General features: G+C 40.2%; 3 protein-coding genes across 3 annotated transcripts; 1 reads left to right on the top strand and 2 right to left on the bottom strand.

Annotated features, from left to right (window-relative positions):
• Window positions 1–1059: 1059 nt before the first annotated feature.
• Window positions 1060–2119, bottom strand: F4822DRAFT_435284 (uncharacterized protein; the record flags this gene model as incomplete). The annotated part of the gene is made up of 3 exons (XM_051462144.1): window positions 1060–1416; window positions 1510–1866; window positions 1913–2119. The coding sequence occupies 3 exons, from the start codon at window positions 2117–2119 to the stop codon at window positions 1060–1062; spliced, it is 921 nt and encodes a 306-aa protein (XP_051308381.1).
• Window positions 2120–4679: 2560 nt separating this feature from the next.
• On the bottom strand, window positions 4680–5570 carry F4822DRAFT_435285 (uncharacterized protein; the record flags this gene model as incomplete). The annotated part of the gene is made up of 1 exon (XM_051462145.1): window positions 4680–5570. The coding sequence occupies one exon, from the start codon at window positions 5568–5570 to the stop codon at window positions 4680–4682; it is 891 nt and encodes a 296-aa protein (XP_051308382.1).
• Window positions 5571–8178: 2608 nt separating this feature from the next.
• F4822DRAFT_423015 (uncharacterized protein) lies at window positions 8179–8761 on the top strand (the record flags this gene model as incomplete). Its single annotated transcript, XM_051459933.1, has 3 exons — window positions 8179–8265; window positions 8304–8422; window positions 8456–8761. 3 exons carry the CDS (start codon window positions 8179–8181, stop codon window positions 8490–8492), a joined length of 243 nt encoding a protein of 80 aa, XP_051308383.1. The 3' UTR covers window positions 8493–8761.
• Between the last annotated feature and the right edge of the window lie 5750 nt (window positions 8762–14511).

Consider the following 14511-nt stretch of genomic DNA (forward strand, 5'->3'; position numbering starts at 1 on the left):
CGCGTTCGAAGTCTTGGCACCTACCGCGACCCTGTCGATGTTATCGATCACGACCGGCGGCGCGTGGGTAAAACAAATTTTGGGTAAAGAGGTCGATACTATTTCGTAAGGCGATTTCTTGATTTACATCGGATATTACTCTTCGCACCAGGTCGTAAGTTTATACGCTTAGATTTAGGACCTCTTTTTGTGGCATAATTTAATAACAGCTAACTAAAAAGGTAGAATAAGAAAGAAATAAAATTATATTAGCCGTATCTAATTAAAAGATTAAGTATATTAGAAAATATTACTAACGTACAGTTTGCACTCTTCTTAGAGAATCTGGAAGTCTCCTTTTTCTCAAAACGCCTCTATCAATCTAATTACGAACCCTTAGAACTATTTATCCACTTAAATCCTGCGATTATTATCTATCTTAAAATCAAAACCTAAGAAGTTGCGACAGTACTTAGATCTACCGAAATATAGATTTATCACATAAGGATATCTCAACTAACTAATTCGGTTATCCATAATACGTAACCAGGTCCAAGATAACCACATTTTATATAGTTATAATGCTTTTCGCCCAACAGGCGTTATTAGGAGGCTGAAAATCCAACACCTTAACGGAGATGTTATCGTCGGCCATATTCCGAACCACTTCGCAGATTCTGCCGCTCGTTTTGACATTCGTGCAAACTATTATACCATAAGCAACTCGAGAACAAGCAGGTGTTATTTTATAAGACATATAGGATATTACAGTTTGTCCTTTCCACTGTTGTAGCTCTTAGTGAAGGACTTTTTTCACAAGTAAAGCGTCGTATCTAATACTGATACGCTCGCCAAGCTTTTTGAAATCTCCTCGGCTTGTTTCTACCAGCGATAGGAAATCTCCCAAGATAAAAATACAGATATCAAAGACCTAAACCAAGCTTAGCCGTTCGTGTTTAAAGGTATCCGGCAAAGAAAAACGAACCCAATCGGTATCACTTTTCAATAGCATTTACATTCTATCCGCAACCCAAGCTATCTAGACTAATATGCCGCTTAGCCAAAAAAAAAGTACTCAGCCTAGCCACTATCTCCCGCGTCGCAATACTTACTTTCGGACTCGACTTCCCAGAACAGCGCTATCCTTTGGGTTTTAACCTCGCAATTTTGGTATCCCGTCAGCAGGTGCTCGACGTAGGGTAGCTGGCTTGCTATCCCTATACCTGTCGCGAACAGAAGCATGGTGCCGTATAGATCGAGGCGGAGCTCCTTTCCGTACAGGCCCTCTACCAGTGCCATCATATCCGAAGCGCTGTCTACATCATTACCACGGCGTGAGAATAGGCGTCTGCTGAAGCCCCCCTGCTTCTGGACGATGAGGACGGCATAGTCGTTGCCGCGGTCCCGATGCCGCCAAGCAACGTAAAACGGATGTAGCTACGCAAAAGAGGTACGACTCGCACCAGGCACGGAGAGGTAGATATACTGACCCGCGCGAGGCTTCCACTTCCTGGGAAGTCGGACATGTACGTGGACAACATCTGGCACGGGGAGATCCGTTTCGCAAAGGCTGGCCGCGTCATCCGACCGACTTCGTGTAGGAGGATGCCAGAACTTAATTGTCCGTATGGATGCCCGACCTAGGGGGCGACGATATCGAACGTTTTGGTAGAGGATGTGGGAACAGCGTAACATCCCGGAAGCGATTTGAAGACAGACAGCGGTAAATAAGTAGCGCGTCGGCAATGCGAAGAGAGGGGCGGGACTATGGAGATAGATGACGGCAACGGCACCCGAGCCGAGGAGAAAATGTAGATAGAAAAATGCCTCGTACCAGCGCTGCCATAGAAGACCGGAGAATAGGATAACTAAGAAGATAGCCGTCGCCTGAGACTGTAAGTGTCTTCCATCTCGTCTGCTTAAGGATACTTACCGCGAGGGCTGCCCTGTCCGCCACGTGCTCTAAGTTTGGTAGATGGTTTAATATAGCAACCGCGACGTGGATCAAGCCTTCGAGGATCGCGACCCGACCGAGCGATCGATGTATTCTCGCATACGTCCTCAGGCTAATCCCGCAGCAATCTGCTATAACATTCATGCAACCTCCTAGGAACAGCGGTATTAGATTAATAATAGACATAAGTCCGGACCTACGAATAAACCTGGATAGGTCGCCTACGTCAAGGGACAGGGCGAGAACGTTGGCTAGTAGAAAAGCCAGGAGGACTAGAAGATGAAGGGTAGTAGTTCTGTCGGAACTGCCAAGGGACCGAAGAAGCCGCGGGTAAACAAGATATCTGTGGAGGCATGGCCTTGTGTAGGTATGAAGAGTGATGGCGATAAGGAAGCCAATATAAGTAATAATGGATAAGACTACAATATTTCCACAGGTAACCACGTATCATTCTAAGACCTCCATCTTAGGGATCTCTTAAGGCAATTTGATGGAGGTTCGGTAACAGTTCGAGAGGCGTAACATCGTCAATAGGGAAACGAAGCACATTTTAATAAGAACAAAATGATGACGAAAAAAAGGTCAAGAGAAGTGACAAACCCATTACTTAAACGAAAGGTATGCAGGTCCTTTTTTCGGGCAAGATGAAATTAGAACGAGAAGACTTTATTGTTACGAGCCAACATACAGGCGATCCAATATTAAGTTAAAATAAAGCATAGTGCAGGTAAAATAATGTCTTTTAATAAATTATATGCCCGTTTAATTCGGTACTTATTTCTGCTGAAGTAACACTTATATCCCTTTTAAGATCCACCAACATAGGAATTATCTGATCTAGCTGGACCATGGATTTCGTCAGGCTACCCTGGAATAAGCGAGTAGCAACATCCATGCGACGCCGAGCTTCGTCTTCGTACTCTTGCTGGCGCCGTAGCAAGCGGTCTACCTCATTAGCCGCAAGTTGTCGCTGTGCTGATTCTTTTTCTGTTTTATTTATCTATTTGCTCAGTTCGGCAGAAAGACTAACGTTTTCTTCCTTGAGTTGACCGATGATAGTACCGAAGCTTATATGCTGCGAAACCTGGGGCAATTAGAAGGGGCTCATATAAGGCGTCTAGAATCTGAAGTCCGGTACCGTAGTGATATTATCTATAGCCGTCAAAGAAGACGGCATGGTCTTGCCTACCGCCTCAAAGGAATTACCGACCTCTTCGCAGATCATTCGGTAGGCGCTAATAGAATGTTCGCTTAGGTTTTTGGCAAATATTTTTGCGAGTACCTCATTCTTTTCCGGAAGGATGTTCCAGGCGTATGGATCACGAGTACGGGGCACCAAGTGAACTTCAGCGGGCTCGACTGTAATTCCTAGTGTTTAAGCTGAAAACTATTAGGGAAGTAAGGGCCCCAATGATCGCATAAGTACTCACCAATATGCCTAAATAATTTTTTCCTGTACTGCTCTCTAGCCAATCGACATTCTCGGTTGCTTTATCGAATGGGAGCCATATCGAAGAACATACCCTATACAACCGTCTAGTAATAGCCGGCTCGTAAGCCATCCTCTCTATATTAAAAAATTCTAAACTTATGACTTATTTATCTGGCCCTAAAATAGGATCTTGATGTTTTTTACGCACCTGTTGGCCCCGAAATGGATATTCCGTTCCGGATCTAGGTCCTTCATATCAATTTGTACCTACGCATAGCACCGTTAAGGATAATATGGTACCGCAATTTAAAAAGCTAATTTCTTTCCTGAATATAAATATAAATATATTAAAAATAACTTGTCCTGAAACATATCCCCTTTCCGACACAAGTTCTAAACTTGGCCCTCAAGTTATCCGTACGGCTGCTCCTCCATTTCGAGCCCATCTTTTGTCGTTTGTGAAACTTTCACAAGGAGTTATGCTAATTATAGATTACTCTCTTTATTTATTTATAGATTATTTACGGAGTGCTTCTTGGACACCTCGATCGTAGCTGGCGTTATTTTATTTAAGGGTGCTGTTGCTCGGATAAAAATAATAGAAAGGGAGCATTTTCAAAAATAAGATATGTTTATGGTAAGAAGATTAATAATATTTAGTAAAATGATGTGTAATATAACGTAACTTTGGGGTGTATTGCGTGTGCTGTGTAAGAAGTAGTCAAGGGCTTATCCTCCTAGACTCCCTTGTCGGCTAATCTGGAGCCGCTCCCCGAACGAAGGGTATTAAGTGCGGCCGCCTCGCTGGTTCCGAGGCTCGAGCTAGGGCCGTTCTGGATCTGGATCTCTACGACGACCTCGAGCACAGGATTGGAAATGGAAATATCTAAGTGAACGGTCGCGACAGGTACGCAATTGTCTGCACTTTCACTCGCCAACCTTTTCTCAAGCCGTTCTAGACCTGCTCTGGTAGATAGGCTTTGGGCTTCGGCCAAGATGACGGAAAAATTGGAGAAGGAAAGTAACGGTTGGGTATGCATAGCCACAAAGGAGGATAGAGGGCAGCAAGGAGAATAAGCCGGAAAATAGGCCTAGAAGGGATATATATATAATTCCTCACCTAAGTCCCAGATCTGGTCTCTTAAGGTTGGTTTGCTCGCCAGGGGATCGCTACACCTCGCGGAACCAGTGGTAAAAGGTTTAGTTTACTAGTTATAGACGATATAGTGGCGAGAGCGCTTGTATTTCGTTTTTATCTGCTGCATTATTCGTGAAGGAACCTTATATTGCGTAATTCCTCCGTAACATCCACCCCTATGTATACTCGCCCCTCGATGAGCGCTCTACTGACTTCCAAGCTCTTCCTCTTACTAAACTGATGCCAGCGGGCGACAGCAAGTATTGATAAAGAAAGAGAAGAGCCATCTGAATCCACGGGTTCTTCCCCGAACTTCCATCGAGGGAATCCACTACGACGCCAAACTGACGGCCCGACAGGAAAACAACCCCAACGTTCAGTAATAGACAGAGACCCGTCAGCCCGATTCGGAGGTACAACATACGGTCCCTGACGGGCCAGAGGTAGGGGTATAGAATGGAGAACCTCTTTGCTCTGTTCAAGAAGTTCTCGTCGTCGTGTGGCGATCCAGCATCTGTGGTGGAAAGGAGGGGTGCCTGTTCGTCATCGAAGTCTCTATCGCTACTCTTACGAACGAAGGGGGTAAGGATAGGACCTAGGATAATCACGTATCGGACTATCGCGATGCAAGCCTTTAATTGAAGGAGAGAGGACGGTGTATGGCTCGGTAGAGGTGGGCTACGACTCGAGGCAGCATTCCCGGTGACAAATAGTGACACAGCGCTCGCGAGGTCGTAAAGGAACGCAATTGCCCACGAGCCGTAGAAAGGATAGCGCGCCACGTAAGAATCCCTGCTCAATGTTCGTAGCTGGATACCAAATATGAGGATGCAAAACAGTAAACCGGCAGCAGCATACTCCGACGGCCAGCATCGCCATAAGACGATCTCAACGATCATAAAGATACCGTCGAGGAAAAAAGAAGCGAGGTGTAGACAGAGGAGGTAGAAGGTGGACTTGGAAGACACGCCGCGATGGCGTACGAGACGGAAAAGTAAAAAGAGATCACTAGGGGATGGGTGAAGCGCAATATAACGATGGGATTTTTTCTGGGTCTCGTCCTCCATTGCTGCCGGGTTTGTGGGACAATTAATTTCGAAATTCGAAAACAACAGCTAGTCTGCGGAATAGAAAGTTGCTGTAGGATGGAGGCGGAAGGTTGTAAGTTGGTGGGGGAAGAAATCATGACCTTGGATAAATGGAAGGCAGGAAATGATTACGTGGTACTGATGCTGGTGCTGGTGTTGGTGCTGATGCCGGCACGAAGTGACCGCTTGCTATTACAGCTCCGCTCGGAAAATCATGGCCTCAATTCAGGAGCGAAGTGCGTACTAGATACCCTCGTCCAGCTAGTTACCGGAATGGGAGCCCTACGCGACACTATGCACTTACTCCGATTCGATGATATAGGGGAGCGAAGATGTAGCAAATGTGCTTAGGTCATAGTAAAGGTACTAAACGTAATCTGGGATGCGCAGGAAGTTGGGTGTTGGTGAGTAGTCCCAGTTGGGCCTGACCATATCTACAGCGCTACTCCGCGCTTTTACAGCTAGCCATTCGACCAGCTCAAACTGGTTCAGCCTCCTGCTCTACTTGGCAGCCGAATCCAGGTGCTTCCGCAGGTACCATTATCAGGTCATCAAGTGGAATACTATATGAATACGTGCTTCGCCGACTTGGAAATGTGCGATTAGGGAACAGCATCGAGATTACAAGAAGGTCTAGAGTAAAGACCCGCATAGATACAATATCAGACTAGGCTCACTTCAGGCTTAGAAATACCCACAGCATAGTTAATAAATAGAGTGCATCGCACGACATCATGTTCCTTCTGCAGGCCTTCTCTTGACTTCTCCAGTAATTTCTGTCGTCCTTTAGTCGATCCCAGATATTCGATAAGCGCCGGGGATAGCTCAAACTGAAATCGCCAACAAAAGAACGGCCAAATGTCGTTCTCTTTCTCGCCAAGCGACGGTATATCTGCATGCATCCTTCTCTTGTAAATCTCGAACTCTATCACCTGTAGATAAGACAGGTCGGTCAAGATAGCAGACACACAGTCAACACCCTTCCCAACTCTCCTGAAAGAGACCTGCTTACTAGCAATGGGAGACGGATGGGAAGGCAACCAGCCTCTAAAGGACATCACGACGGGCCCCGGCGGCTTCAAAAACCTTGCCAGCCAGTGCAAGCTGATGAAGGCATCCCTCCTGATCAGCTTGTTCTTCTTGCCGCTGTTTTATATTATTTCTCCATCGATTTATTAGCTTGTCGATCGTAAGTTCGGTGAGGTAGTGCTCGTCGTTATCGTCGTAGTCAAGCAAAGTGGTAACTTGAATCAGATGCTGAAGGAATCGATCCTGTGTCTCCGGCTCGGAGTTCTACATCGATTAGTGTCTCGGACGAGGTGATTGTCGATAAGAGACTTGCCATTAGGTCCTCGAGGAAGAGAGTCCACTCAATGATGTCCCTCGCAAGACTGTACTCTGGGTGCTTGCGGTACAGCTTTCCTAGTGCTCTAACGCCGGATTCAATACCAGTGGCATCGTTACGACGGAATTGAAGCAATTCCTCACTCGCCGTTCTTGGTTCGTGGTTCCAATTCAGATTCGTAGACGAAGGCGATAGGGTTTCGGGTTGCCACGTTGTCTTTGCGGACGAGTGGCCGGTCGACGTTGTGGTTGGCTGATTAGCGGTGCTTATCATCTTTAGGGGCTTTCCTGGCTTGTTAGGTGTGCCAGCTTGCAGGAGGGTGGATGACATGTCAAGTTGATGATTACTTTGCTTGGTAGGTCTAATGGTGGCAGAGTGTTGATGGACGTAATAGGAGAAAAGAATTTGTGAAATCAAAGTCTTATTTAAAGGGGCGATTGCGGATCGATTACCGGGGAATCAATGTTAGCTAGCTGCCGAATCATGTTAGGCTGGATTAGGTATGTTTGTTGGTGGCTTGGAAAACCTGTTGATTAATGTGTTTAATTCTTGTTCAATCTGCTCTAAGATTGCCGTTGGTGGCGGCCTTCCCTGCTTCAATGATTCGATCTTCGTGTGACGAACCTATGCCTCAGAGAGGTATAGTCGTTGCTGGATTGGCTAATCCGGGGTTTTCTTGATTTGAAGGTAACAATATCAATAGTAGGTTAAATGGTTAAGTATGTTCTGTTTGTCAGAGAGGCTTGGAGTCTTCTCACTATATTTGAAAGAATAGTCTTAGATTGATAATTAAAGAGCTATGGAAAGAGTGATTAGATATATAGGAAATATCCGTGGTTATATAGTTACTCCTTCCTTTCCTTCCACCCTGAGGTTTGTTGCGATGTGCTACAATGTGTTGCAATATGTTGCGATGTGTTGCGATGTGTTGTGATGTGTTGCGATATGTTGCGATATGTTGTGATATGTTACATCTTAGCATATTAATCCGGAGTTTAACTGTGATAGGTTGCCTATGCTCCATCCCTCATAATCTGATAAGGGTCCCTTATGGGTGGTTTGTAACATTATACCCCTCCCCTCTGAATCTTTGCCCTTAAAGATAAAAAAAGGTATGCATCTTCTTCCTCCTTTATTTCTATGTTCATTGCATAGAAACCATATCTGGGAAGGTATAAAAGTCAAGTGTTTGTTCTAATTAATGGTAGAAACACCATACTCACGTCGATTATATTGAAACTCATGGTCAACCCATCCTTCTTTGTTCCAACTGTGATGCTTCCGAAGAAGATTGCTTTTTGTCTACTGGTTTTGGAGTCTGTAACCACTGTATTCGTTGGAATCGAAAACGCTGTGACGTCCTGGAGATAAATACTCTTGACCATGTTTCCTGGGCCCATACTTGTCTAGAGCAGGAATGTAAGGATGCAGAGGATGAACTGGTCTGTCTACAAGAAAAGATGGCAGAGAAGATCAGCAAGTTGCAGTGATTTCGTCGCCAGGAGGATTTGTTAAAAAGGCGTGGTCTAGAGTTGTTAAAATTTGGTGAGGAGTAGGATACTGAGGAAGAATAGGCCTGCCTGGCAGAGGAATGGGCTTGTATTGTCGAGGAATAGGTCTGAGTCAAACAGGGACATGGCGTTCCTACCTCTAAGGCTTCTTCTTTGGCCTTCCCTTCCTCCTTGTCTGGGGTAAATTTTGATCTTGGCCTGATATCATTATCGACTGTGGCCGCATGGGCTTTGGTTGGTCAGGGTTCTAACAGTAAAAACCCTTAATTAACTTTTAGATCCCATTACTTATAAGATGTTTCTGTGATTCCTAGGTATTATTCTCCTCCGAATAGTCAAGCTATTTGATAAAGTACTTGATCTGACCATTAGTAATCCTAGAATCACAAATGGCTTCAATGTTATATTCTTCTGGGTCCTCCTCTAGTTCGACATTTCCTTTAAGTTTGGTATCCCCAGGTACTGATTTAAATATAGTAATATAAAATATATTGGTTCTTAATTTTATATTTGTTGGTAATTGTAGTTGATAATTTGTTCTTGAAAAGGCCTCCTTAATTAAGAAGGGTCCTAGTTTCTTAAAATCTAATTTTTTGCTTGGTCTCTTGGTTTGAATTTGAGGTGTTTTTAATGTAGAGTATTGCTTATCTCATAAGAGATAGACCTTATCTCCTTTACATAGAATTGGTCCTTTAATTCTCTTTTTGTTGTAGTATGTTATCATTTTATGTTATAGAAATTTGAGGCGTTATTTGAGCTTAGCTTGCAGTATCAGGGTTCTAATAGCAAATGTTTTTGTTCTAGGTGGTATTGTTTCCAATTCTGGGGCAACCTTGTTTGTTAATGGTTCTTGTTCTACATTTACTTATCATCCATATAGTGCTTCCTATGGTAATATCCCAGTGGTATTGTTGACTGAAGTATTATATAAGGATATAATGAGTGGTAAGAGTTCTACCTAGTTATCCTATTCATAATTAATGTAATTCTGTAGATATTATTCTAGTATCTAATTTAGTTGCTTCGTTTGGCTATTAGTCTAAAGGTAAGTTGTTGTAAAAAACTTCTGTTTAATCCCTAGTCTCTTTATTAGGCCAACCTAAAATTTTAAGGTAAAGAGTTTATCTCTATTTGAAATAATCTTCTTTGGTAGCCTGTGTCTGTTAAAGACCTTTTCGACAAATTTAAAAGCTAAATCTTTAGTTGTATAGGTTTCCTTAAATGGCATAAAGTACCTGTATTTTGTAAGTTTATTGGTGATAACCTATATGTCATTATATTCTTCTTTGGTTACCGGATGTTGTAATTTGGGTAGCTTGATGATAAAGTCCTATGTAATAGTATCCCATAGTTTATTTGGAATGTCAATGGGTTATAGAAACCTATATAGTTTATGTCTAACTCCCTTAACCTTATTATAGATGTTACAGTTTAAGATGATCTTTTTGATTATTCCCCTGATTCCTGGGAAGTTATATACTTCCTATAGTTGTGTAACTGTCTTAAAGATTCCCAAGTGTTTATGTAAAGGATGTTCGTGTACCTCTTGTATGAATTCTTCCTGTAATATTGACGGTATGTAGGTTTTCCCATTGTATGATATCATATCTTTAATGATAAAATCCTATATTAGTAGAGTATCCTTAATTTGTAAGACTTTTTTCTTAATCCTTTGTTCCTATTTATGTTATGGTTTGATTAGATATATTGCCGATAATACTAGGGTACCGTTAGATATTTCCTGGAATATTACCTTTTCTTCTCTGACCTCTTTAGTACTAAGACCCTTTGGTCTATTGAGAATATCTGTCTGAATATTTTCTTTTCCTTTAATATAGTGAATCTTAAAGTTAAAATGTGTAAGATCATCTACCTACCATGATTATCTATTATTAAGAACCTTAGTAGTCATGAGAGACTTGAGATTACGGTAATCCAAATAAATCTCCAAAGGTTTAGCAATTCTTAATACCCATGGTTTCCACTCCTTCAATACTTGGTAAATAACCATTAATTCTTGATCATATATTTTATATCTTATTTCTGATCCTTTAAAGGTTTTGGAAAAATAGGTAATTAGGTGTTATTTTCCATTATCTTCCAGTTGCTCCAATGTTGCTCCCATTGCTCCATTTGAGGCATCAATATGTAATCGTTTCCTCTTGTTTGGGTTAGGTAACCTCATTACTAGATCCTTTATTATAATTTTTTTTATTTCTTGGAATGTTTTTTCTGTTTCTTATATCCATTTAAAATCCTTTAGATTTTTAACACATATTATAGCCATTATTGGTTCTATGATTTTCCCGAAGTCCTTAATTAAGGCTCTGCTATAATTGCAGAAATTGTGGAAGGCTTGTATTTCCATAATAGTTTCTGGGGTTAGCCATTCCCTTATTATAGATATTTTGGATTTCTGGATTTTAATTTTTCCTAGAAAGATTATATATCCAAGGTAATCAAATTTTTAGACAAAGAAATCACTTTTATCTAGGTTTACAAGAAGTTTAGTTTTTCCTAGGGCTTTAAATACCTCGTGTATATTTTTTTCATATTGTTTTCTGGTTCTTAAATGGATTAGAATATCATCTAAATATACGAAAGTGTTCTTTCTAAGGAATTGTTGTAGAACATCCTGGATCATTTGTTAAAAGGTGGCTGGTGTATTTGTAAGTCTAAATGGTATTACCAGGCATTCAAAATGACCGTGCAGTGTTCTGATAGCTGTCTTCCACTTGTCTCCTTTAGCAATTTATATAAGGTTGAAAATGAATTTCAGATTTAATGATATAAATCATTCATCATCACCTATTTTTTTTTTTAGATTCTTAATATATAATAAAGGATGCCCATCTTTAACCATGATCTTATTCAATTGTTGGTAATCATAAATATCCCTCCATACTACTTCTCCTTCCTTATTTAACTTAAATATCCCATCCTTATTCTTCTTAGATACTAAGAAAACTGGGTATCCTACTGATGATTTTGATTTTCATATAAACCCTCTTGCCTCCTTATCTTGGAATATAACGCATAAGGCTTCAGATTCATTTTGGCTTAATCTATAAACTTGGTGTAATTTTGGATATTCCCCTTCCTTTAATATTATTTTATGGTCATATCAACTATGTTCCAATACACCTATATCCATATCTAGATTATCCTGAAATAACTTTGGAAATATTTTTACATATTTTTCTTTGATTTTGATTTGTTTTTAATTGTTTAATTCTTTGGTATCCATATATCATATCATAAAGCATAGAGATACGGAATGTTCCTTTGTGAAATTGCCTATTTACATTTGCTGTAATTGCTATTTCAATTTACTTAAGTCAGCCTCTTTCTGATGCTCAGGGGCTAAATCTTTTTCTAACTTATCCCAATAAAGTCAATCCTATACCTAGTCAATTCTTGGGTTACTAACTCTGAGCCACATCTTCCCCAAAACTAATTCATAGTTTATGTCAACAAGATTAAAAGATACCAACTCTTGGTATCCTTAGATCAAGACAGAGAGAATTGCAATTTCTCTCTTAACTTTTCCTCCATCATAGGTAATAAGGCTTCCATCAATATTACTAACTTAGTAAGACATCTTCTTTTTTTGATACAGTATTCCATATATGTTAACCAATCTTAGATAGATCAAATTAACTACACATCCTAAATTAATCAGGGCATTAAATTCATATTCTTTCCATATCATCTTTACAATTAAATGGGGTCCCTTGGCTATTCTTATTGAACATGCTGGCTTAACCTTGTTTAATATCATCTATAAGATCTTTAACAGTTTTTCCACCATATCCTGCTATTTATTAATCATATTGATCATTCCTTGTAACAGATTTACTAATTGTTCGGTTCTTCCTTAAAAAACCACAATCTTACTTTCTAAATGTTATATTTCCCTTTAAAACTGGTCAATCATTTCTTTATATTGTAGTAATATCTATTTGTAATATCCACCCAGGACAGTATTTAAATACTAGGCCACTTATTTCAGATATCCACAAACAGGTTTAATTAAGGTAATTTTGCCTTATTTTTCTTTATAAAGTACTGCATGGGAAACCCTATATATATTCCTATAACATCGTCACATAAATTCCCGGTCTCATCCATTTCTAATTACCCCCTTATAATCCAAATCTTCAAATATTTTCAAGGTAAATAATTCCAATATTCCTTATCCTTTAAATATTCTTCTAACAATATTTTTACAGGCTCTCCCGTAATTTCATCTCCTGCATTTTCGGGTCTATACTTCATCACTTTTAGACATATATTTTGGGTCCATTGGATTACTAAGATTATAATAATAATAGTTTATTCACTTAATTAACCATGCGTGGTATACCAATTCCAGTTTAGGGGTTCAATTCCATCCTCCTTTATCATTAGAATTCCATTGGTCCTATATTACCTACTGGTGTAGTTGCGTTCCATCAAAATGTGTCAGAACAACACTTTCATCTGGTAGTAGTATGGTAAAGATATTTTGGTTGTTAACCTGTACTGAAAATATTACTTCTCCTTCTACTTTTCCTTCCATGTTCTAATCCATGTCCCATAATGGCCTTTGTTCATTCGAAGAAGAGCTGGATTCTTCCGAAGAGATACTTGTTTCTTCCTCCTCGGAGTCCCTTATGCTTATTGCACTAAGATTCCATAATTAATTCATTTGGTCTATGAAACTTTCCATTTTTATTTATTAGGTGGCTTTGTTATAGTCCGGTGATGGATTTTCCTATTCTTCTTTTTCTTCGAGAATATTGAGTATTCCCAAGGTTAAGGATCCTAATGTTGTCGTTATTATATTAGCTAATCTTCCTTCTGGGACTTGTGGTTGTTTCTTGGGTTTCTTGTATTGGCTTTTGTAGTATCCCATTTCCTGGCAATTGTAGCATTTGACCTTGCTTAAGTCCTTCTTGGGTTTCTTATTGTTATTGATTGTATTTAGGCTCTGAGTCTTGGTAGGTTCCCTTTTTCCCTGATTTTTTGTTATTTTGGAGCCTTTCTTTTTTTTATTATATCTTTTATATAACCTATTATCGTAAAGAATTACCCTGGTCATATATTTGTTAATGGTGGTAGGTCGTTCCTTTTTGGAGAGTTTATCTTTTATCTAGGTAGTCATTTCTTTATAAAGGTAGTTGAATTGTGTATCTTCAGGTAATTGCCCTATAGCTGTAAGTTGCTTGAATTCTGTCATGTAGAGTGTAGCTCGCCTCTTTTGTCTGAGGTAACAGATGGTCTTCCGTGTTTTCTCTTTCTTGAGTGGTTTGTTAAACATCATCTGTATTTTGTTTTCAAAATGTTCATATAGCTTGAAGACATATTGAGACTCTTTTGATTCTTCCTTGGTGATGTTGAAATGATTTTCCAGAATAGGTTAAAACCATGTGAGGGTAGTTCTATTTAAGAACTGAGTAATAGCAAGCACCTGTTGTTCCTCCTGTGGTAGGTTTTCCTTATAAAAAGATAGATAGAGTTTTGTGTGTGTAAGCTAGTCCTCAATATCTGAAGTTCTATTGTAGATTAGCGGGTCTGTTGGTTTATATCCTTTAATGAGTGGGAAAGGGGTTACTATTCTTTCCCTTTTTGGTTGGGGATCTCTGCTTCCTTCTTTCTTCCTATCCTTTCCATCGTTATCGTTGTCATCGTCTGGAGGTCCAAGGGGTACCGGTTACTAAGAGATTCCCAATGGGGATCCCTCAGGGGCCTTTCCTAATCTGGCCTCTTTCAAGGTCAATTCCTTTTTAAGCCTTTTAATCTCCCTAAGGGTAGCCATTGTTTTGGCTTGCCAGTCAGGGGCCTTTTCTTCTTCCTGGTTATCTCCTCCTATTCTAACATTAATTTCCTCCTGCATTTCCGACTCCGGGACTTACAAGCATGTCTTAGGAGGCACCATTTTGTCAATGAATTGGAATACCTCTTTTATTGGTGGCAGGTCCTAAGTGATATAAACAGGTGTAGGTATTCTGGACAGTGATGAATTGGACTATTATAAATTACCTAAGTCCTCATTCTGGAGTTCCTTTTTATCTGATTTTTC

Source organism: Hypoxylon trugodes, assembly GCF_022578975.1.
Source record: "Hypoxylon trugodes strain CBS 135444 unplaced genomic scaffold F4822scaffold_14, whole genome shotgun sequence".
Lineage (NCBI taxonomy): Eukaryota > Fungi > Ascomycota > Sordariomycetes > Xylariales > Hypoxylaceae > Hypoxylon > Hypoxylon trugodes.